At 53.1% G+C, this 21,680-nt stretch overlaps 1 protein-coding gene across 8 annotated transcripts in view; it reads left to right on the forward strand.

Moving 5' to 3' along the window:
- The first annotated feature begins 952 nt into the window (after positions 1 to 952).
- DTNB (dystrobrevin beta) overlaps positions 953 to 21,680 on the forward strand; it is a 150,040-nt gene continuing 129,312 nt past the window's right edge. For 3 of the 8 annotated variants that reach the window (XM_071547647.1, XM_071547652.1, XM_071547653.1), the window contains exons 1-5: positions 5,622 to 5,970; positions 10,288 to 10,355; positions 12,307 to 12,387; positions 15,602 to 15,815; positions 20,403 to 20,488. In XM_071547647.1, the coding sequence (XP_071403748.1) occupies positions 5,945 to 5,970; positions 10,288 to 10,355; positions 12,307 to 12,387; positions 15,602 to 15,815; positions 20,403 to 20,488 (475 nt within the window). In that variant the 5' untranslated portion in view covers positions 5,622 to 5,944. Of the gene's footprint in view, positions 1,037 to 1,666; positions 1,744 to 5,620; positions 5,971 to 8,334; positions 8,888 to 10,287; positions 10,356 to 12,306; positions 12,388 to 15,601; positions 15,816 to 20,402; positions 20,489 to 21,680 lie in introns of those variants that run through there. The other 5 variants (XM_071547648.1, XM_071547649.1, XM_071547650.1 and 2 more) reach the window with 4 other exon arrangements.

Consider the following 21,680-nt stretch of genomic DNA (forward strand, 5'->3'; position numbering starts at 1 on the left):
TCTCTCCGCCCCGAGGGGTCGGTTCCGTTCCGTTCCGTTCCGTTCCGGGTCTCTCCGCCCCGAGGGGTCGGTTCCGTTCCGTTCCGTTCCGGGTCTCTCCGCCCCGAGGGGTCGGTTCCGTTCCGTTCCGTTCCGGGTCTCTCCACCCCCAGGGGTCGGTTCCGTTCCGTTCCGTTCCGGGTCTCTCCGCCCCGAGGGGTCGGTTCCGTTCCGTTCCGTTCCGGGTCTCTCCACCCCCAGGGGTCGGTTCCGTTCCGTTCCGGGTCTCTCCGCCCCCAGGGGTCGGTTCCGTTCCGTTCCGTTCCGTTCCGGGTCTCTCCGCCCCCAGGGGTCGGTTCCGTTCCGTTCCGTTCCGTTCCGGGTCTCTCAGCCCCGAGGGTTCGGTTCGGTTCCGTTCCGGGTCTCTCCGCCCCGAGGGGTCGGTTCCGTTCCGTTCCGTTCCGGGTCTCTCCGCCCCGAGGGGTCGGTTCGGTTCCGTTCCGTTCCGGGTCTCTCCGCCCCCAGGGGTCGGTTCCGTTCCGTTCCGGGTCTCTCCGCCCCCAGGGGTCGGTTCCGTTCCGTTCCGGGTCTCTCCGCCCCGAGGGTTCGGTTCGGTTCGGTTCGGTTCCGTTCCGGGTCTCTCCGCCCCGAGGGGTCCGTTCCGTTCCGTTCCGGGTCTCTCCGCCCCGAGCTGTCGGTGCCGCTCTCGCCGCTCCGCGGGGCCCTCAGGGCGGGCCGGGGGCGGGGCCGGGCCGTGATTGGCTGGAGCCGGAGGGGCGGGGCCGCGCCCTCAGCCGCTCTCGCTGCGCCTGCGCGTTCTCTCCGCCCCGCGGGGCGATCCCCGAGCGCGCCGGGGCGGAGGCGGGACCGCGGCGCGCGGCGCTGGGCGTTGATTGGCTGTGGGGCGCCGGCGGGCGGGGCTCGGCGGACGCGGATTGGCGGAGGGCCGCGCGCCGCCCGCGGGGCCGGGTCGTGATTGGCTGAGGCGGCACGACCGGGCCCGGAGCCGCCGGCACCGCGCGGGACCCGGCGGGGCCTCCGAGCGCTGCGGCCGCAGGTGCGGGGGCGGGACCGGGACCGGGGCCGGGGCCGGGACCGGGACCGGGGCCGGGCGCGGGGGAAGCGCCAGAGGGGGCCGGGCCTGGGCCGGGGGCGCGGGGGGAGCCCCGGCGGGCACCGGGCCGGGCTGTGCGGGCACCCGGGGCTGGGCCGGACCGGGGCTCGCTCTGCCCAGAACCGCTGCGGGGGCGCGCGGAGGGGCTGCTGCAGTGCCGGGAAGGAACGGGAGACACGGAGGGGCTGCTGCAGTGCCGGGAAGGAACGGGAGACACGGAGGGGCTGCTGCAGTGCCGGGAAGGAACGGGAGACACGGAGGGGCTGCTGCAGTGCCGGGAACGAACGGGAGACACGGAGGGGCTGCTGCAGTGCCGGGAACGAACGGGAGACACGGAGGTTCAGCTCCATTGCTTTGGTATTAACGGGAGACACGGACGTGCTGCTCCAGTGCCTGGAATTAACGGGAGACACGGAATGTTGCGCCTCCATCGCTCCCGAATTAACGGGACACGCAGCCAGGGCTAAGGCAGCACCGTGTTGTGGCTGTGAAATAAGGGGGGTATTTTTCTGATGGAAACTGCTGCTTTCTTGGAGGAAAAAAGCTCAATGTCCTTTTCCCTCATCTTTTTAGGTTGTTTAAATGTTTGGAGCAGGAACAGAGCCAAGAAAAGTGGGAGTTGCCCTGAGAGACTTCTCAGTGTGAATCAGGTACCGTGATCTTTGGGACTCCCTGTGGGATTGACCTTAAAAGCTGTTTTCTGTTTCCTCTTTCCTACACTCCCAGGACTGATACTGAAATGTTTCATTTTCGACAGCCTTGTGGCCTGAAACAGCAATTTCTGTATTTTATGTCTTGTCCTGGACATGTGAAAATATTCTCTGTGAGATACAATTCTCTGCTTAAAATTCCCAGGGGATTTGGTTGTGCAACACATCCCTTGGCTGGGGAAGGTGAATTGTGGAATGGTTTGGGTGGGAAGGGTCTTTAATGAACATTTAATTCCCTGCTGTGCCATGGGCAGGGACACCTTCCCCTATCCCAGGCTGCTCCAAGCCCTGTCCAGCCTGGCCTGGGACACTCCCAGGGCTGGGGCAGCCACAGCTGCTCTGCCCAACCTGTGCCAGGGCCTGCCCACCCTCCCAGCCAGGAATCCCTTCCCAGTATCCCATCTAAGCCACGTATTGTCATGGAGACTGGGGAGAAGCTCAGTGGGGTGAGCCCAGTGCAGAGCTGCCCCTTCCAGGGGGGATTGAGGAGCCCCAGGGAATGGGCAGGTCACACAGAGATCCTTGGAAACTGCAGGTGGGGCAGAATGGGAGTTCCTGGGGCTTGGTCACTGCTGTGTGCTCCTGCCCCTTAAAGTGCTCTCTACTTTCAGTTTCTTTTCTTGCTCTGAGTCCTGAAACTGACTCTGGGGCTGATGCTGGCACAGGTTGGGCAGAGCAGCTGTGGCTGCCCCAGCCCTGGGAGTGTCCAAGGCCAGGTTGGACAGGGCTTGGAGAGACCTGGGATAGTGGGAGGTGTCCCTGCCCATGGCAGGGGTGGGATGGGATGAGCTTTAAGGTCCATTCCCACCCAAACCCTTGATCATTCTTTGCTCTGTCTGGTGTGGCTGCCCAGTGACAAACCATCCCATGTGCCTGAACCAGTGGTTCAAAAAGTCAGAAGTTTCATTTCCAGTTTTGCTTTGACCCCTAAATCCTTGCTGTGCTTCCATCTGCCCAGGATGCTGCTCCAGAGGTGTCTTTTTCCTTGACCCTGTTGTGCTGTTAAGTGCTGTTTGGGTGTCTCCTTGTTCCTGTTATCACACACAGGATTCTTGTCTTGTTCTGTGCTTTGGTACATCCCCAGTTTGCTGCTGGGCCTGGGCAGTGCCCAGGGAGCAGCTCCCCAGTCCAGGGCTCACTGCCAGGGTTTGCTCCTGCTCTCTCCAGGATCCCACATGAAGGGGGCACCTCTGGGCCCTCCTGTGAGTGCCCTGGGCCCCCCTCGTTGTTCCCTGGTGGTTCTGAGAAGTGCAGAAGCTGTGCCAGTGGTGCCCCAACTCTCTGGGGTTTGGAGCAGCTGCTTTGCCAGGCTGTGGGTTCTTTAGAACAGCAGATTCCTTTCCCTGTTGCTGTGGTGCAGCTGATGCAGTCAGGCCTCTGGGCTGTGAGAGAACTGAGCTGGTTCAACAGTAACACACCTTTTAAGAAGTGGTGGATGGGACTGAGGATTTAGGAAGAGCCATAGTACAACAAAAAGGCTTTTGCTGTATGAGAAAGGCTTCATTTCCCCCTCAGCAGCACAGGTGGTGCTGGGAGTGGTGACCACAGCCCTTTGCAGCCGTGTCAGGTGTTACTTCCTGCATGTTGTGCACTCTGTGGCAGCTTCTGAGGAGGGAGAAAATCAAGTTTTGAAGTCCCAAGCAGTGGCTTGGGATGGGCTGGGGCATCAACCACTGGGAGTTCCACACTCAGCCTGGCTGCCCAGGCTGCCTTGGGTGAGCTCTGGGGAGCTTAAAGATGGATCCAGATAAGATGATTCAGCTGATAAGGGTCTGAATTCATAATATTTTTATTAATTAATTGTTTTCCCTTTGGTACCAGGGAGAAGAAATCATGCTTTTGTTGTCTCTGTTTAGTTTAGTGTTTATTAAAAGACTTATGCCAGTGAAGACTCTTAGGCAGCCTAGATCTGAAAGAAAAGGTGGGAGACCTTCTAATGTGATGTCTCTTGGGGAATTTTATTTGGCTGGGTGTGTCTCTTTGGGAACAAGTGGAATTATGATGGCAGGTGCCAATTCATCACTACATTTTAAAAAGATTGGGTGTTTAGATGCACTGTGGTTACAAAACCCTTAAAATCCTAATAATTCCAGGTAGTTACTGACTGACTCCAGGAGTGAGGTCTTTCTCAGTCTTTATCAGTGCAGTTTTAAGTTTGTTCAGGTCAAAGGATGGACTTGCTGATCGTGGAGGTCTTTTCCAACCTTCCTGATTCTGTGATTTAAGAGCTGGGGGAATGAAGTGGGTGTTGTGGCATAAAACAAACAGGTTGGGAGCTCAGGCACTCAATTTATTTTTTAATACAGAAAGTGGCAAAGCCAAGGGGTAAACACTCCCAGTTTTACAGGAGCAATGGCCAGTGTCACCAGTTAGAGTTTTACTTCTGGCTTACTTTGTTTGTCCTGCCTTAAAGAAAGAAAAAAGCTTTGTTTGTGTCTGCAGTTGGTCAGATCCTTGGAGTGTGGATGGATGGAGGGATGGATGGATGGGATGGATGTGCCCTGGGCTGGTGATCACAGTGGGGTTGGATCAAGGGTTGGACTTGATGATCTCAGAGGTCTCTTCCAACCCAACTGAGAAGAGCAACGAGGCTGGAGAAGGGACTGGATGTGGCACTGAGTGTCCTCTGAAACACCTCCAGGGACAGAGAATCCAACATGTCTTGATCCAACCCCACTGGGATCACCAGCCCAGGGCACAGAGTGCCAGAGTGATCCCAGTGGGGTTGGATCAAGGGTTGATGATCTCAGAGGTCTCTTCCAACCCAAGTGAGAAGAGCAACGAGGCTGGAGAAGGGAGTGGAGCACAAGTGCTGTGGGGAGAGGCTGAGGGAGCTGGGGGTGTTCAGCCTGGAGAAGAGGAGGCTCAGAGGTGACCTCAGCACTGTCTGGAACTGCCTGAAGGGAAGTTCTGGCCAGCTGGGGGTTGGTCTCTTCTCCCAGGCACTCAGCAATAGGACAAGGGGGCACGATGGGCTCAAGCTCTGCCAGGGGAGGTTTAGGTTGGATATCAGGAAGGAATTCTTTGCAGAGAGAGTGCTCAGGGATTGGAATGGGCTGCCCAGAGAGGGGGTGGATTCCCCATCCCTGGAGGTTTTTCAGCTGAGCTTGGCCATGGCACTGAGTGCCATGATCTGGTAAAGGGACTGGAGTTGGACCAAGGGTTGGACTTGATGATCTCGGAGGGCTTTTCCAACCCAATCCATTCTATCATTCTATGATCCCATATACAGTCATGAACTTCAGCCTCTAAACCAACAGGCAGGTTGTAAAAACCCATTTACTCCTCAGGCTTTGGGGCAATACAGTGAGATAAGAGTGTTTGACTCTGGTTATTCAAGAAAAGCGTGTTCATGTTGCAGGCACTTTGTGTCCTGAATTCCCTGCACCCTCTCTGGGGTTTGCTGGAGAACAGATGGGACTGTGCAAAACTCTCTTTAAACACACAGTGTTGTCCTCCAGAGCCTGCAGATCTCCTGGGCCCGAGGCTGAGCGACTCCCTGGGGACTGGAAGGGAATGTGGAGTGCTGGGTACTTAAAATAACCCCTTGGGCAGGAGGCTGGACCCTCCAGTGCCACTGTCACTGTCACCTCTGTCTGCCCTGTGGGTTCTTCAGGGCTGGGATTTCTCTGTTCTGGGACAGTTGGAAAGTTTTCAAAATTGCAGCTAAATATTATTTCTCCTTGTGAAGTGCAACATCAAGAATTGAACAAACTCAGATTTAATAATTTGTAAATTAACTTTTTTCCCCACTGTTGTTCTCTTTGGCTGATGGGGCTGAGTCTGAGTGCAAAGCAGTGTGTGGAGATGGTTATCAAATCCTAAAGGTCAGAGTCCCCTCTGGAGTGTGTCTTAAAGGAGAAAATAAAATAAAACAAAAGTGATTTTAAGAAAAAAAAATCTTTGGCTGATTAAGTGGTTTAATGACTGAATTGGAGTCATCCAGGAGCAGCGAGGAAGCACCTGGATTGCAGGTATGGACCCCAAATGGCAGAGTGTCTAAAGGAGGGGAAGGTCAAAGTAGGAGCAGCTGGGGAAGGGCTGTGGCTCTCTGGGGTGTGGTTGGGGCAAGGATGGAGAGGCTGAGCTGAATCCCCTCCCTGCAGGACAAGCTGCTGCCTTGGGCCGTTACCTACAGCTGATGAGCTCCAAGAAGAGCGAAACCTGGTAAGAAAGGTCCTGTAGTATTGGCCTGGAACCTGGTGAGGAAGGTCCTGTAGTATTGGCCTGGAACCTGGTGAGGAAGGTCCTGTAGGTTGTCCTGGAACCTGGTGAGGAAGGTCCTGTAGGTTGTCCTGGAACCTGGTGAGGAAGGTCCTGTAGGTTGGCCTGGAACCTGGTGAGGAAGGTCCTGTAGATTGTCCTGGAACCTGGTGAGGAAGGTCCTGTAGTATTGGCCTGGAACCTGGTGAGGAAGGTCCTGTAGTATTGGCCTGGAACCTGGTGAGGAAGGTCCTGTAGGTTGTCCTGGAACCTGGTGAGGAAGGTCCTGTAGGTTGGCCTGGAACCTGGTGAGGAAGGTCCTGTAGGTTGGCCTGGAACCTGGTGAGGAAGGTCCTGTAGATTGTCCTGGAACCTGGGAGGGAGCCCCTGGGTGGGGGAACTGCAGGAACGTGGGGCAGAGGCAGCACTGGCTGAACCTGTTGGAGAGGACAAGGGCAAACAGCCAGCAGGGCTTTCTCTGCATTTATGTGGGTTTTCCTGCAGCCAGGGGTGTGTGTGTCTGTATATTTATATATATTTATATATATATGTATATGTTACACCTGCCTGTGTTGGGGTGGGAGGGAGAATTCAAAGGTAAGGAAAAGGGAGAACCCTGGACCAGAAGAGTGGAATATAAACAAGGAAAGAAAAAAAATTCAAACCAGAGAAATAAGAAAAAAATTTAAGTCTGTGGTGCCATTGCAGATATTTTAGGTGGTGGCTGAGTGTGGGATTCTCCAAATTTATTGGTGTGGAATTTATGATCAGCCTTTCTATTACCTGTGTCAGAGGTTGCTCCTGAGGCAATACAAGTGTTGTACCTGTTGAAAGGGGGACAAGGTGAGTGGATAAAGGGAAATGGCAGAATTTTTGAGCTTTACATCAAGCACAATCACCTGCAGTTTTCTAAGGTTTTATATATTTGTGTGCTTTAAGTTGGACGTGGCTTTTCATCATGTATTTCAGAGCAGCTGAATCCCCAGCCCTGGGAGTGTCCCTGGACAGGGCTTGGAGCAGCCTGGGCTGGTGGGAGGTGTCCCTGCCATGGCAGGGGGTGGAATGGGATGAGTTTATGGTCCCTTCCCTCCCAGACCATGCAGTGATTCCGTGGGTCTGTGTTTGGGTGGGTTTTGCCCACATGTGCCCATGGAATGGGAGCTGCTGTCCCGAGAATTCTCAGCTCCACAGTGGGCCCAGCCTGTGTGTGTTTCTTGGCATTTCTCTCCTGCTTTGTGCCAGGAATGTTTAACAAACAACAGGGCACCACCAGCCAAACAAACAAACAAAAGCCACCCAAAAAATCCCCCCCAAAGCCTCAAACTCATTCCCCCTCCCTCCAAACAACCCAACCCAAGCAGTGCAGCACAAGCTGCTGTTTCCCCTCCCTGTGTCGTGACATGAGCTCTGTAATTGCATCCTAAACATAGTTCTGTGGGTTTGGTTCATTCCTCTTTTGAGCTTGAGAAAGACTTTCCATCTTTCCTCTTCAGCCTCAACCCCCAGGGATCTTCCTGTACCTCATTGTTCAGGAATTAAAACAGGTTTGTCAATTAGTGTGATAGATTTGATACAACCTTTCCCAATACCTGCCCAGTGATGTGGGAGTTGGGCCCTTCTGGGGAACAAGTGACAGGATGAGGGGAAACAGCCTCGGGCTGCCAAAAGGGAGGGTCAGGTGGGACACTGGGAGCAATTCCTTCCTGGAAAGGGCTGCCCAGCCCTGGCACAACTGCCCATCCCCATCCCTGGGAGGATTTTCCAGCCCTGTGGATGTGGCACTTGGGGACATGGGTCAGTGGTGGCCTTGGCAGTGCTGGGGATGGTTGGACTGGATGGACTCAGAGCTTTTCCAGCCCAAAGGCCTCTGAGCTTCTGTTCTGTGGTTCTCTCTCCACTCTGTGTTTAGAATGTGCACCCTTGGCCCAGAAAAGCCATTTCTGAGGTGTTTTCCTCCCTCACAGAGAGGAGCAGGAAAGGAGCAGCCAGGTCAGCACATGAATCTGAACAGCACATTTGATTTCTTTGATGAGCAGGTCCAGGACTGAGGAGCTGCTCACCCAGGGAAAAGCTCAGACCTTTTGCTCTGCCATCCTGGCCCCTGCAGGGGCCTCTCCATGCCAGGATACCCAGAGGGGCTGTGGCTGCCCCAGCCCTGGGAGTGTCCCAGGCCAGGCTGGAGGGGCTTGGAGCAGCCTGGGATGGTGGGAGGTGTCTCTGCCCATGGCAGGGGTGGAACAAGATGAGATTTAAGGTCTCTTCCCAACCAAACCCATCTGGGGTTTGGTGATTGTGTGGTGAGGTGTCTGTAGGGAAAGGGATGGATGTCATGGTGCCATCATGGCTTTACATGTGTCACCTCCTTGCTGTTGGTAACACAACTCTGTACCTTCTGTGAGAGCACAGGGATGTGAGACAGGATCCCCAGGGACTGGGTCCAGCTTTGCAGAAAGATGAGATGGCCTTGGACATCAGGGTTTGCTGAGGGACATGTGCCCAAAGCCCAGGGTCAGGGAGGTCTCATGTTATTTTTATTTTCCTGGTGTTCCAGGAGATCCAAGTGTTGTTCTCCCTTATGTGTTGGTAAAATGATCTCTACTAAAACCAGTTTGAAAGATGCAAACACCAGTTTGTCCCTGAAGTCCCCCTGCTGTGGAGTTTAAAGGGGTGCACTGGGAATAAAGGTGATTTCTGGGACAGTGCCTGGTGGGCTTCGAACTGACTTGGGTATTTTATATGATGGGGAAATAAATATTGCAAAAGCTCTGAGGTCTGAGGCAGGGAATGGGGGCACCTGGAGCTTGGACAAGGTGAATCCCAGGGACAAACATCCCAGAGTCCAGGATGTTGAACTCCTGCTCCTGCCTGCAGTGAGGGACAGGTGAGTTCCTTGGGAGAAGCCTTGGCTGAGACACTCTGTATATGTTCATTAAATTAAAAAAATTAATTTATTTTAGGAAACTGAAAAAGAAAAGAGCCTTTTACATATCTTCAAAAATGCCAGTTAGGTCTTTCCCTCTAAAGAAATAAAAATACAGCAGCACGTTGGTTCCAAGTCTGTGGTTTTCTAAAGTAGGGAAAAGCAAGGAAATAAAATAACCTGCAGGTTGTAACCCCATGTGCTTATTTTCCTCGTGTGAAAAGGAAGAAGGAGAAAGGCTTTGGTGGGTCTCAAGCTGAAGTGCTGGGAGGTTTCAGCAGGAATTCAGGGGCAGGCTCTGGGCAGTGCCAGGGCTCAGCTGTCCCTGCCCTGCTGGCGTGTGAGGCTGAGCCAACCAACTCTGTGCCTCTTGGAGCAACTGGACAAGAATTTGAGGGTTTAGACACTTAAAAACTGTATTTAATGGTTTTTAAACCATCCCTTTAAACTTAAGGTTTAAACTGTAAGTTGGTGAATCTGTAACAAAAGAATAACGTAGTAATTAAGTAAATTATTAATGAGATTTTATGCTGATAACTGAATTAGCCTGCTTTGTTTTCCACTGGAGTTGATGGAATTTGGCATCTTTTAGGACTGTGTAGTGCCCTGAGAGGTCCTGCATTGTCCCTGTGCCCTCTCACCTTCCTCTGTCACTGTCACTTCTTTAATCTCTTTCCTAGGAAAAAGGGAGGCCTGTGCCACCAAAATACATGTTTTTTATTTCCAACTTAATTCCATATAAGTTCTTTATGTCCCTGACAAGTGTGATTTGACCTCAGGCACTGGGTTTCAAAGATAGATGAATTTGTACAGGTTTTATTTAAAGAGGAGCCCCCAGCCCCAACATCCCCACAAATCCTGGGCTCCTTTCCAGCCTCAGCCATTCTGGGATCCTGCAGGGAAGAGGGAGGGGGGTCACTGACCTCTGCCAGGGAGAGGAACAGGATGTGCCTCCCCCTCCTGAGCCCCCCCAACATCCAAAATCACCTTTCTGGCCCTGCTGCCCCCCGGGAGGCCTGACTTGCTCTGTGTTTGCCAAACAAAACCCCTCTGAACACAGTTCCTTATGTGATATTTCTGTATGTATTTTAATGCTGCTCTGAGTTTTTCCAACTTAGGATGAGCAATTAAAATGTTCAGAATTAATATTTCCCCCTCCTTAGAAGGCATTAATGAGCCTGAAGGGGGTGTGTGTTGTGAGTATGAGAATTATGGAGGGATGTCTGTCTTTCTACTGGTCTTTTCAGGCACCACATGGGGTCAGGCAGTTTCTGTTGAGGGATAAATCCATGTTGTTGGCAGCAAGTTGCTCTTGTAAGAGCAGTTCTGACACAAACAGTGTTTGCCATTTTTGTCTCCAGGATGATTGAGGAGAGTGGGAAGAGGAGGAGGACCATGGCAGAGAAGAGGCAGCTGTTCATGGAGATGAGTAAGTAGGAGATTGGAAGGCCCAATGTCGTTTATTCTTTACCAAGAGCTTTGCTGTGGCAGCTCTACCAGATCCTTCACATCTTGTTCCAGGAGATGTTTCCTCCCCCAGGGAAAAGGAGCCAAAGTGCTCCTGGGGCTGCTCAGGAGGAGAATGCAGAAGGGGGTCACACCTCCCTGGAGGGTCATTTGTTCTGAGGTTTTGGGAAGCTCCTTTTTTAAGGAACATTCACATTTCTCATCTGTGGCAATATCTGAAGTTTGTGAACAACTATTAAAGCAAATAATGACAACAGATAAAGCACCTTTGCCTTAAAAATAATTAAAAATGGCCCTGCAATGCTGGTGTGACTCAGGAGAGAAACAGTTTGGGGGTTGGTTTGTACAGGATCATTCTCTGGAATAGGGGCTGAGATTGTTAAAATACTGTGTGTTTGAATGACATCCCCTTGTTCTGCTGTCCTGTGGGAACACAGGGCTGAGGGGAGTTCCTGGATTGGGCCATCATGGCCTTAATTCCAGATACAGACTGGGGGAGATCTTTATTCAAACCAGATACTGATATTGTTTTGTTGAAGGAATTCCAGGGTAGCATTTTTATCATGGAATCATGGAATGATTTGGGAGGGAAGGGACATCAAAATTCAATCCTTTCCATGAAGAAATTCCTCCTGTTGTCCAGCCTGGTATCCTGAGGGAAATCTCCTCACAACTTTGTACAGCCCAGTGGCACATCCCCACTGGAGGCTTTGCCTGGTGCCTCAGGGTATCACTTTTATCTCATCACTTCCACGGGTTGTTCTCACCTTGTGATCATTTAGTACAGAATTCTGCCTGCTGACTTTTACCTTGGCTGAATTGTTGGAATATTCAGAGTTCTGGTTCTCTCCATCCAGGCTGTCTGTGCAGCTGGTTCTTGCTGTTCATTACCAGTTCAGGGCTGGTGTGTGGATGTTCCTCATGGCCTGTCTGTGTGAGGCTCTTCAGCACATCCCTGTGAGAAACCCAAGCTCCCAGAACCATGGAATGTCCTGGACTGGGAGAGACCCACAGGAATCATCAGTCCAACCCCTGGCCCTGCACAGACACCCCAACAATTCCCCCCTGTCCCTGAGAGTGTTGTCCAAACCCTCCTGGAGCTCTGGCAGCCTTGGGGCTGTGCCCACTGCCCTGGGGAGCCTGGGCAGTGCCCACCACACTTTTCCCAATGTCCAGCCTAACCCCCACCCCAACACAGTTAACTGTTTGTCAAGCTCCATCTGTCCTGTGGTGGAGTATTTCCCTTTGAAGTCACACACCAATTTTCCTTTCCAGGTGAGTTTCATATCTAGAAGAGATGCAGGTGTATAAAATTGGTGCTTGCAGAGACCTTCTGTTGTTGGTCAACATGCAAATTGCTCCTGTGAGCAAAGAGGAGAACTTGGCATCCAACCTGGCCTGGAACAAGTGTTGGGATGGGGCAGCCACAGCTTCTGTGGGCTCCCTGTACCCACCCTCCCAGCCAGCAATTCCTTCCCAATATCCCATCTCTCCCTGCCCTCTGGCAGTGGGAAGCCATTCCCTGTGTCCTGTCCCTCCCTCCCTTGTCCCCAGTCCCTCTCCAGCTCTCCTGGAGCCCCTTCAGGCCCTGCCAGGGGCTCTCAGGTGTCCCTGGAGCCTTCTCTTCTCCAGGTGACCCCCCAGCTCTCCCAGCCTGGCTCCAAAGGGGCTCCAGCCCTGCAGCATCTCCGGGGCCTCCTCTGGCCTGGCTGCAGCAGCTCCACATCCTTGTGCTGTTGTTGCCCAGGGCTGGGGCAGCTCTGCAGGGTTTGGGGTCTGCCCTGAGGGGGCAGAGGGGCACAATCCCCTCCCTTGTGTGCTGGATGTGGTGATGCCTGTGAGGAGACACTTGTGCTGTTCTCAATGAGCTGAATGTTGCAGAGGAAATAAACCCCCCCTGTCTCTGTCCCCAGGAGCACAGAACTTCGATGTCATCCGGCTCTCCACGTACAGAACCGCCTGCAAGCTGCGCTTCGTGCAGAAACGCTGCAACCGTAAGTTCTGGGCCCCCCGGGCCTCCAGGATGGCTTGGGCATGTTCAGGTATTACCCGTGGCAGCTCTGACTGTAGGGAGGGTAAGCATTTTGTCAGGCAATGGCAGTTGTTGCTTAAATGAAACAGATTACATGTGTAGTTGAAGAGAGGCAGCGACCTTTGTGCAGTGCTCTGTAATCTCTTCAAGTTTATTCTTCAGTGTTCAGAAAATTTAAAATATAAAGGGCATTACAGTGTGTTTCATTGCCCTCATGCTGGGTGCAGGGAGCTGAAGCTGTTTGAGGTGCTGTTCCATCTGGGGTACCACAGAGCACCTCCCAGCACAGCACAGGGACAGTCCCTGTGTGAGGGTGTCGGGGTCTGCCCTGGTGTCCCTCAGCACAGCACAGGGACAGTCCCTGTGTGAGGGTGTCGGGGTCTGCCCTGGTGTCCCTCAGCACAGGGAGGGACAGTCCCTGTGTGAGGGTGTCGGGGTCTGCCCTGGTGTCCCTCAGCACAGCACAGGGACAGTCCCTGTGTGAGGGTGTCGGGGTCTGCCCTGGTGTCCCTCAGCACAGGGAGGGACAGTCCCTGTGTGAGGGTGTCGGGGTCTGCCCTGGTGTCCCTCAGCACATGGAGGGACAGTCCCTGTGTGAGGGTGTCGGGGTCTGTCCTGGTGTCCCTCAGCACAGCACAGGGACAGTCCCTGTGTGAGGGTGTCGGGGTCTGCCCTGGTGTCCCTCAGCACAGCACAGGGAGGGACAGTCCCTGTGTGAGGGTGTCGGGGTCTGCCCTGGTGTCCCTCAGCACAGCACAGGGACAGTCCCTGTGTGAGGGTGTCGGGGTCTGCCCTGGTGTCCCTCAGCACAGGGAGGGACAGTCCCTGTTGTGAGGGTGTCGGGGTCTGCCCTGGTGTCCCTCAGCACAGCACAGGGACAGTCCCTGTGTGAGGGTGTCGGGGTCTGCCCTGGTGTCCCTCAGCACAGCACAGGGACAGTCCCTGTGTGAGGGTGTCGGGGTCTGCCCTGGTGTCCCTCAGCACAGCACAGGGACAGTCCCTGTGTGAGGGTGTTGGGGTCTGTCCTGGTGTCCCTCAGCACAGCACAGGGACAGTCCCTGTGTGAGGGTGTCGGGGTCTGCCCTGGTGTCCCTCAGCACAGCACAGGGACAGTCCTTGTGTGAGGGTGTCGGGGTCTGCCCTGGTGTCCCTCAGCACAGGGAGGGACAGTCCCTGTGTGAGGGTGTCGGGGTCTGCCCTGGTGTCCCTCAGCACAGCACAGGGAGAGTCCCTGTGTGAGGGTGTCGGGGTCTGCCCTGGTGTCCCTCAGCACAGCACAGGGACAGTCCCTGTGTGAGGGTGTCGGGGTCTGCCCTGGTGTCCCTCAGCACAGCACAGGGACAGTCCTTGTGTGAGGGTGTCGGGGTCTGCCCTGGTGTCCCTCAGCACAGCACAGGGACAGTCCCTGTGTGAGGGTGTCGGGGTCTGCCCTGGTGTCCCCCAGCACAGCACAGGGAGAGTCCCTGTGTGAGGGTGTCGGGGTCTGCCCTGGTGTCCCTCAGCACAGGGAGGGACAGTCCCTGTGTGAGGGTGTCGGGGTCTGCCCTGGTGTCCCTCAGCACAGGGAGGGACAGTCCCTGTGTGAGGGTGTCTGGTCCTGCCCTGGTGTCCCTCAGCACATGTTGCAACCACAAATAATTCTGCAAGTTCATGCCATACTGTCAGTGTAAGTTCTCTCCTTCTCTTCCATGGCCCTCTGAGCTTGGACAGCTCCCCAAAGCAAAGGTGAACCCCAGGTGAGCAGGTGAGACACTTTGCATTCCACCCACACCAGGTTGGGCACAGGAAGAAGCCAAACAGGTTGGTGTGTGCAGGAGCAGATCCCTCCACCCAGGGCAGAGCAGCTGGAGTGTGTACCATGGGGGAGGCCAGGAGAAGAGCTGAAGTGTCCCTGAACTGGGTGGATGGCTCAGGGATTTTTCAGTCTTGGGAAACAGTGAGTTCTTGGCTGTAGTTCGTGGTTCAGAATTAAAAATCTCTCTAAGAGCAGGGGTGTTATGAAATGCTATTAACAGCACGTGGCACTGGGCCCAGCTCACCATTGCCCATGCCCTGAGCAGCCTTTGCCATCCCTGGGTCTGTGGATGAGGCTGTGCAGTTGTGAGCTGTGTCTGGAGCACAGGCTGGCCCAGGGTGTGCATTATAGCTTGGCTGCTGTCCCTGTGTGGGTTTTATGTGAGATAAAAGACAAGCTGACTGTAAGAAATGTTCAAACTCACACTGACTTGAGCCCTTTCTGGAGGCATCCCAGGGTGAGTGCACAAATCCACCCTCTGTACCTGCTGGATCACGTTCAGTTTGCATTCCTGTTGATCCTTAGATGTCTTCTCCACTCTCATGCATAACTTAAAGGTTTGAAACATTTCAAAATACCCTTTAATGTGGTTCTGCAGATCACTTGCTGTGGTTTGGGAAATGTTTTCTCCCCGTTGTCAACACTCCTTGGGTATCTGCTTTTCTGTGGCAGGGTTATTTGGGGAAATGCTTTGGAGTTCTAGACCTGAGCGTATGGACCATTATGCTCAGGATTTGGGAGCTGGATCAACTGGAAACAGTCATAGTTCAACTGGAACATCAAGTTCCTCCTTTGATACTCTACTGGTCAGCATGAGGGTGTTCAAAATTCCTGTAAACAATTTGCAGTGAATTTAGAATATCAGAGAATCATGGAATGGTTTGGGTGCGAAGGGACCTTTCAGCTCATCCAGTCCCACCCCCTGCCATGGGCAAGGGCACCTTCCACTATCCCAGGTTGCTCCAAGCCCTGTCCAACCTGGCCTTGGACACTCCCAGGGCTGGAGCAGCCACAGCTGCTCTGGGCCCCTGTGCCAGGGCCTGCCCACCCACCCAGGGGGGGATTCTGGCTGATAAGTCTCTCTCAAAAGGCAATATCTAACCCTGCTAAAACACACTGCATGCTGAGGGGGTGGCTTTGCTCCTCTAGGAATTGTTTCTGGCACAGCACCCAGATGTTGCAGGGTGGAGTACAAGGCAGATGGGGCACTGCTCTGTTCCTTTCAACAGCTGAGTATGAACTCAGGAGTCTGTCTGTCCCTTTGAATACAAATAACTGTTCATTCCTAAGAAAAGCTAACCCAGTTCTCCTAAGTGCTGCCATCAAAGTGACCTTGCATGCCTTACAGAATAGCAGTTAATGTTTTCTCCTTTATTTTTAGTTCACCTTGTTGATATCTGGAATATGATTGAAGCCTTCAGAGATAATGGCCTTAACACTTTGGATCATAACACAGAGATCAACGTGTCCCGACTAGAAACAATCATTTCATCCATCTACTACCAGCTAAACAAACGCCTTCCTTCTACTCACCAAATCAGTGTAGAGCAATCCATCAGCCTCCTCCTCAACTTCATGATAGCAGCATATGACAGGCTAGTAATGCTCACTTGTATCCTTGCTCTTGTTTGCTCTCTGAGGGGCTGACACAGCCACCCCTGCACGAGTCTGGCAGTCAGTCTGTGCTGTGCTGGGGGTGATGGGCTTGGGTTACACACACAGGGGTGTCTGCAGGCACTGGCACTGCACAGGGCAGGGCTGGGTCTCAAACGTTGCTTTCTGAAGTGATTTGGAGCCCTCTGGGGCTGGTGGGAGCCACAGACTGAGCTGGACGTGGAGTGAAACTGCTGCTGTGACAGGGCACGGTGTGGCCTCCTGGGGGTTTAACACTGCTTTGAGAAGTGAATGTTTATTGAAAACTGCTCAAAAGGACCCTCATCTAATGCTGCCTTGTTTGGACAGTCAGTTTGCACCCCCATCTAATCTGCTGTGAAAGGGCAGTTCTCCTTTCCTGGCTGGATTTCTTGCTCAGGGTTCTGTCCAGGCATTTCCTCATGTCCAGTCTTAGGAGTTTCTTTCACAGCCTGTTTCTTCAGGGCTGGCTCTGCTGATCTTGAGTAGCTGTGCTTCTGTGGGCTCTGAGCAGCAATTGCAGGTCCTTCACCTTGGTTGGCACTTCTTGCTTTTGGTCTCCTTGTAACTGCAGTGGGATCTCTCTTTGCCCTTGGCCCAGTGAGGGGTTTTACCCAAGACAGTCCCCAGCAATAAATGTGCCAAATAATTGTTCTAATTGTGATGTCCAGGCATTGATCCTTTCCTAATATGACAACTCCTTATTGCCTCTAAACAGAAGCTGAGCTTGTCCCTCAAAAAGTCCAAGACCTCAGAACAATCCCTGTCTCGCTGGGGACAGATAAAAACCTCAGAGCAGAGACACTGTGACAGCAGAACCAAGGGGAGGGTTTATGTCCTGTTTTGGCCTTAGTTGAGAGACAAGTTGTAAAGGTTTAGTTATTCTCAGATCACACTAGAAAATATAGGATTTAAAACCAGAAATGCTCATGTTTTGGGGAGCTGCCTCAAAAGATGGAGGCTTTATTAGTGACAGATATGCTTTTGTCCCCACTTTTCCCCAACCCTGCAAGCTCTGCCTTGTCTGCAACCCCAGCAGCACTTTTGATCCCAGCAGAGTGCAGCAGCTTCCTCTGCCTGGCACGTGGGAGTGAGGGAGAGGCTGGAATGCTGCGGGAGCACCAGGAACAGGAGGAGAGGCAGGGCTGGGGCTCCCTCTCCAGGAGTTCAGCAGCATGGCAGGCAGTTAGTTTGTAAAAATGCACATCTGTACTGGAGTGGCATCCTTGGGGTCTGTGTGTGCTGCTGGGATGGCATCCTTGGGCTGGCATCCCTGTGCTGCTGGAATGGCATCCTTGGGCTGGGATCCCTGTGCTGCTGGAATGGCATCCTTGGGGTCTGTGTGTGCTGCTGGGATGGCATCCTTGGGCTGGCATCCCTGTGCTGCTGGAATGGCATCCTTGGGGTCTGTGTGTGCTGCTGGGATGGCATCCTTGGGCTGGCATCCCTGTGCTGCTGGAATGGCATCCTTGGGGTCTGTGTGTGCTGCTGGGATGGCATCCTTGGGGTCTGTGTGTGCTGCTGGGATGGCATCCTTGGGCTGGCATCCCTGTGCTGCTGGAATGGCATCCCTGAGCTGCTGGAATGGCATCCTTGGGGTCTGTGTGTGCTGCTGGGATGGCATCCTTGGGGTCTGTGTGTGCTGCTGGGATGGCATCCTTGGGGTCTGTGTGTGCTGCTGGGATGGCATCCTTGGGGTCTGTGTGTGCTGCTGGGCTGGCATCCTTGGGGTCTGTGTGTGCTGCTGGAATGGCATCCTTGGGGTCTGTGTGTGCTGCTGGGATGGCATCCTTGGGGTCTGTGTGTGCTGCTGGGATGGCATCCTTGGGCTGGCAGCCCCTGTGCTGCTGGGATGGCATCCTTGGGGTCTGTGTGTGCTGCTGGGATGCTCAGAGTGCCAGAGCTCCTCACAGCCTGTGCTGGTGGGACTGTCCCAGAGCCTTTAACAGGTACAATCATGGAGTGCTTTGGGTGGGAAGGGACCTTAAAACTCACACAGTTTGGTCAGGGACACCTCCCACTGTCCCAGGTTGCTCCAAGCCCTGTCCCACCTGGCCTTGGGCACCTCCAGGGCTGGGGCAGCCACAGCTGCTCTGGGCAATGCCAACAGCTCAGCAAGCTCTTGGGCCTTCCCTGGGAATTCAGCCTGATTGGATGCCCCGAGGGAGGAATTTGGGGTGTGATTCCTCTGGAGGGAACATGGTGGGAGAGCTGGCACAGCTGGAATGCTGCAGTGGCTCTCTGGGAGGGACAGGCAAGGAGTGGGAGTTGCCCTGGAGCTCTGGCTGGGACTGGATGAGGAGCCAGCTGGAGGATGAGGGGGCAGATCCACGTGGACATCCTGACTGTGGGAATCTGCTGCTGAGCCCTGGTCAGGAGGATGTTGAGGATGGGGAAGGAGCCTCATGTACACAGCCCTGGTCTGATTTAAACAAGTCCCCAGTTCTGTTTCCAGTCCTGTTTCTTACAGGAGATTGAAAATCATATGGGAAGTTTCACCTTTTTTCCTTCTTATGGGAATGATCTTTAAGGTCTCTCCAACCCAAACCATTCTCAGACTCCCTGTAGTAAAGTCTGACTTTTTTCACACAAAGTGGGAGTGCCAGATTGTTCCTTTGGGAAAGCTCTTGTAAAGACAGAAACAAAATAGGACAGTTGAGATCTTTACCTGTTTGTGAACTTTATTCAGTTTATATTCCTTGCAGTAAATATTGAATATGTTTAATTTTCTCCCTTAGTTTAGTTTTTCCAGCAGTGGTTAAAGAGTGCTGGGTCTGAACAAAGTGATGGCTCTGGGGTCACCATTCCTGTTCCCAGAGCTTCCCACAGCTGTAGCTCTGGGAGAGATTTTGTCTCTCCTGCAGAGAGGAGAGTTTGAAAGCCACTGAGTCTGTGTTAGAGAAACAGCCCATTGTATTTCAGGAGCTTCTCAGCCTGAGAGGTGGAATGGGAGATGTTACCAGAGAATGCTCTTTCCATGTTAACTGTGAGTGAGAAAGGGAAATAAAAGGGATTTAGTTACTTCCTGGTGTCTCCACCCACTTGCTCATCTGTTGTTGATGCTGGACCTTGTGCTTCAATATTGTGAGCCAAAATCTACTTCAAATAGTCCTATTTTTAGGAGTGTCTAAGGCACATGTTTGTGACCATCTTCCCACTGAATCAGGGAATCTCAGGATGGTTTGGGTGGCTTTAAAGCTCATTTGATTCCACCCCCTGCTATGGGCAGGGACACCTCCCACTGTCCCAGGTTGCTCCAAGCCCTGGCCAGCCTGGCCTTGGACACTCCCAGGGATGGGGCAGCCACAGCTGCTCTGCCCAACCTGTGCCAGGGCCTGCCCACCTCATAGTCAAGAATTCCTCCCCAGTCTCCCATCTCTCCCTGCCCTCTGGCACTGGGAAGCCATTCCCTGTGTCCTGTCCCTCCATCCCTTGTCCCCAGTTCCTCTCCAGCTCTTTGTAGTCTCCCTTCAGGAGTATATTCTGCTTTCTCTTGATCTCTCTCCACTCTCCTCATGTGTCTTCCCCATCAATGTATTTGCCACGCCAGTACAAATTATCTGTCCCCCATATTTAATTGCAGGTATTTGAATTTATTTGAATTCAGTTTCTCCTTTTACATGAGCCCTTGAGTTCCCTGCTGGTGGCTCAGTCTGTGCTGCTCTGTCTGTACTCAGAGACTCAGTGCACTTGTGTTTGGCAATAAGTTGCCCAGAATTCCAACAGCTTTTACCCACCTTCACCCAGCTGTGCTGGGCTTTAACCCACCAGGCCTCCTCCTGTGCTCCTGGTGCCTTCACCCCCTCAGCATCTCATCCTTAACTTCTTCTGGAAGCAGGAATAACCCTCATGTCTGTCCCTGCCTGTCCTACTGTGCTGGATGGCTCTTTCCTGCTTCCCATGGAGCCAAATCCCTTTTCTCTTGCTGATTCAGGAATGATTCCCCAAGTGTGCCACTGCTCTGACAGCACAGCAGCTTTAATCACTTCAACTGCAATTAAACCTTGTTCCCAGAGTCCCTGTTCCATGTGGGGTCTCCAGGGTCTCACACAACTTCTGTTACCTGTCACTTCAGGTGCTGCTTTTAGAATGAAATGTGTGTTTGGCATCACAGTTTAAATTAAGGACTAAAAGTTTAAAGCAACTAATGAAGGGCAGCAGAGTTAAAAATGAGGAGTTTTACAATGAGCAAATGGGTTTTAATGGAAAAATGAATTAGCACTTTATAAAAGAGTTATGGGATGGACAGTACAAATATACAAACGTCAGGCTCTTTGTCTGGGGATTTTTCATAATTCTGTGAGAAAATCTGATTTGTGATTAGACACTTGTTAACTCTTCCAGTGTATTAAACATGCTGAGTTATCCCTGTCTGAATCTTACATTAAACAGCTTGGCAGACCTCAGTAGTTAATGGAGAGATACATCTATACAGAGATATAATGGATAAATAGTAGTATAATGATTTATACATTCCCTTCCTAGGCCTTAAGTATTTCTGTGATTGCCATTCCCTGCTGGAATTCCTCACCCTGTGATTTTTCCCGCAGTGAGGGCCACGGGAAGCTGACGGTGTTCTCAGTGAAAGCCATGTTAGCCACCATGTGTGGGGGGAAAATCCTGGACAAACTTAGATGTGAGTATTCTCCAGAAATCCAACCAGTTTAGGAAATAAGTGCATTTCCACACATGTTTGTTGTATTGAGTTCTGGAAGCCAATTCTTTGCTGAATCAGTGATCTTTACACTGACCTGAAGCTGCTGTGAATCCCCAAATCACTGAGGTTGGAAAAGAGCTCCCAGCCCACAGAGTCCAGCCTGGGACTGATCCCACCTGGTCCCCCAGCCCAGAGCACTGAGTGCCACATCCAGTCATTCCCTCTCTGAGCAGGGACTGTTCCCCACCTGGCTCCACAGGTCTGGGGTGGTGCAAACCAGCCCATCATCCAAACCCCCAGATCCTGCTGGGCATCAGATGGAGCAGATTCCTCAGCCTGGAGAGAAAACTGGTGGTGTGATACAGAAAGTGTCTTGTTAAAGCCTGGAGAGCAACATGGTGGTGAATAGGAAAAGCTGGTTCCTTCTCCTTCCAGCTGCTCCCTTCCCCTTCCCCGGCTGCTCCCTTCCCCTTCCCCGGCTGCTCCCTTCCCCTTCCCCGGCTGCTCCCTTCCCCTTCCCCGGCTGCTCCCTTCCCCTTCCCCGGCTGCTCCCTTCCCCTTCCCCGGCTGCTCCCTTCCCCTTCCCCGGCTGCTCCCTTCCCCTTCCCCGGCTGCTCCCTTCCCCTTCCCCGGCTGCTCCCTTCCCCTTCCCCGGCTGCTCCCTTCCCCTTCCCCGGCTGCTCCCTTCCCCTTCCCCGGCTGCTCCCTTCCCCTTCCCCGGCTGCTCCCTTCCCCTTCCCCGGCTGCTCCCTTCCCCTTCCAGGACAGGAACCAAAGGGCAGCAACTGCAATGAGCAGTGACAAATGGAAGCAGCAGAAAGCAGCTCTGCATTAACTTTCCCAGAGGATGTGGTGGGTAGCAAACATCCACACCCTTGATTGCTCCTTGAACCAATTCCACTGAAGCAAATTCATCCAAGGCTGCTGAGAGCAAAGGGACCCTCAGGGAGGGGAGGAACATGCCGAGAATGTGCTGGCCTGACCATCTGCTCTTGGGATGAATGGGCTTCTGATCTCTCTGCCTCAGCTGTTCTCTTGTACTTTATTTCTTCTGATGATCATTATGAACATGCTAACTTGGTTTTTCCATTCTCTTTCCCACCTGACTCACTTCACCACCAAACAGCTCCTGTGTTCAGGTTCCTTGTGCCCCTGATCCAGCCCTTTCCTG

This window comes from Pithys albifrons, chromosome 2 (genome assembly GCF_047495875.1).
Source record: "Pithys albifrons albifrons isolate INPA30051 chromosome 2, PitAlb_v1, whole genome shotgun sequence".
NCBI classification, from domain to species: Eukaryota; Metazoa; Chordata; class Aves; order Passeriformes; family Thamnophilidae; genus Pithys; species Pithys albifrons.